At 40.7% G+C, this 2258-nt stretch overlaps 1 protein-coding gene across 1 annotated transcript; it reads left to right on the top strand.

Moving 5' to 3' along the window:
- Positions 1 to 712: 712 nt before the first annotated feature.
- LOC102205810 (tripartite motif-containing protein 35-like) lies at positions 713 to 1927 on the top strand (the record flags this gene model as incomplete). The annotated part of the gene is made up of 1 exon (XM_005755740.2): positions 713 to 1927. A coding segment is annotated over exon 1 (1215 nt), but the record flags the coding sequence as incomplete, so codon positions are not given.
- Between the last annotated feature and the right edge of the window lie 331 nt (positions 1928 to 2258).

The following is a 2258-nucleotide window of genomic DNA, read 5'->3' as shown; positions in this document are numbered from 1 at the left end:
TTGAAGGCAAGCTATAACTTTCTTTTTGTAGCTGCTTGTGGGGTCTCGCTTTAAGGCTTCGTAGGTATTGTTGTCACTGAGGAGAGTAGTGATCTTTGTATGGTAATCTGTAGTGTTTAGGACCACGGTGCATCTTCCCTTATCGATAAGGGAAGATGCACCGTGGTCTTACTTATTTAGTAATTAAGTTACTTTTCAGACACAGTAATTAGATATTAGATAGTATTTTAAATACAATATTGACTAAGTAATTAGTTATTAATTACTAAAGAACTTACCCAACACTGCCCAAGACCATACCTTCATGAGTATGATAAAATTATTTTGATGAGCAGCAGTTCAAGAAATTACTCGCTAGTGGCCTAATTGTACAGTTTAGCGCAGAGCGACCACACATGTTCCTCATTTATAGTCTTGTGGGTGTCAAATATCAACTGTGACGTTTCTTACATTCACTGGTGTCACATTACATGCAACATGACAGTTTCACTTTCTGAACAGCGTCAAAACAGGAAGGAATTACAACTACAGCAAGAAGAATACTGGGAACACTAAATCACAGAAAATACTGGTAAACTGTCGTTTCAACTTTATGCTGCTGATTCTATGTTTAAACCGTTTTAAAGAAGCCACAGCTGAAAGTGAAAGTAAGTTTCAAGATACTTCCTCTCTGGAAGGTTCACCATTTTTATTCCTGCCTCTCCTAGATAAAATGTCTTCTCAGTGTGAAAAGGATCTATCTTGTCCTGTCTGCCATGACATCTATAGAGAGCCGGTCATCCTATCGTGTAGCCACAGCTTCTGTCGAGACTGTCTGCAGACATGGTGGAGGGAAAATACGGCGCATACCTGTCCACTTTGCAAGAAAATATCTTTGCTGAATGATCCACCCTGTAACTTGGTGTTAAAGAACCTGTGTGAGGCCTTCCTACTAGAGAGAGATCAAAAAGCATCCGTGGCATTTGAGGTTCTCTGTACTCTTCACTCTGAGAAACTCAAACTTTTCTGTCAGGACCATCAGCAGCCAGTGTGTGTTGTCTGTAGAGATTCAAAAGCACACAAAAATCACAGATTCAACCCAATTGAAGAAGCTGCACAGGATTATAGAGAGGAGCTTAAGAAACACCTAAAGCCCTTACAAGACAAACTAAAGATCTTTGAACAAGTTAAAGCAAAATATGATCAAACAGCAGAACACATTACGGTCCAGGCCCAGCAGACAGAGAAGCAGATAAAGGAGCGGTTTAAGAAATTTCACCAGTTTTTACAAGTGGAAGAGGAGGCAAGAATCACTGCTCTCAGAGAAGAAGAAGAGATGAAGTTTAAGAAGATGAAAGAGAAGACTGAGTCTCTGAGCAGAGAAATAGCAGCTCTTTCAGAAACAATCAGAAACACAGAAGAGGTGCTGCATGCTGAAGATGTCTCATTCCTAGACAGCTACAAGGCTACAGCAGAAAGAGTCAAGCAATGCCTTCAGCTGGAGGAGCCAGAGCTGGGCTCTGGGGCTCTGGTAGATGTGCCAAAATATGTGGGCAACCTGACCTACAACATCTGGAATAAGATGAAGGAGATCGTTTCTTACACTCCTGTGATTCTGGATCCAAACTCTGCTCATCCAGAACTCATATTATCTGAGGATCTGACCAGTTTGAGACGTGGAATCAAACAGAGCCTTCCTAACAATCCAGAGAGGTTTGAATATCATCCAGTTGTTCTGGGCTCTGAGTGCTTTAACACAGGGATTCACAGCTGGGATGTTGAGGTCAGACAAGATGGATACTGGTGCTTAGGCGTGGTAAAGGCTTCTGTTTGGAAAAAGGGGCCTGTACCAACTGGATTCTGGGAAATATATCTCGATGATGGAAGATACATTGCAGCCTCTCCACCACATCTTCGCAAAACTCTTTCGGTGAAGAATCTCCAGAGAGTCAGAGTTCAGCTGGACTGTGACAGAGGGAAGCTCTCATTCTTTGATCTTGACACTAATGCACACATACACACCTTCAGAGAGACTTTCACTGAGAAGCTGTTTCCTTACATTGAAACAAATAACCTACAAATTAAGATATTACCATCAACTGTAAAAGTGGAAAAGAACATGACCCCTTTGTACAAAGGTTTTTGGTCTGGTTTCTAAACTAGCTAAACATGCTTAAGGTTAATCTTTCCAGGCTACTAAATTTACTCTCTTATGAGTTATAATTAAAAAAGAAGCTTTTATGTAGTTGCAGAATTGTTTCATTTTATTGCAAAACTGC

The sequence above is a fragment of the Pundamilia nyererei genome, unplaced genomic scaffold (assembly GCF_000239375.1).
Source record: "Pundamilia nyererei isolate P.nyererei 1_Seehausen unplaced genomic scaffold, PunNye1.0 scaffold02790, whole genome shotgun sequence".
NCBI lineage: Eukaryota > Metazoa > Chordata > Actinopteri > Cichliformes > Cichlidae > Pundamilia > Pundamilia nyererei.
This window is presented reverse-complemented; position numbering and strand designations above follow the sequence as displayed.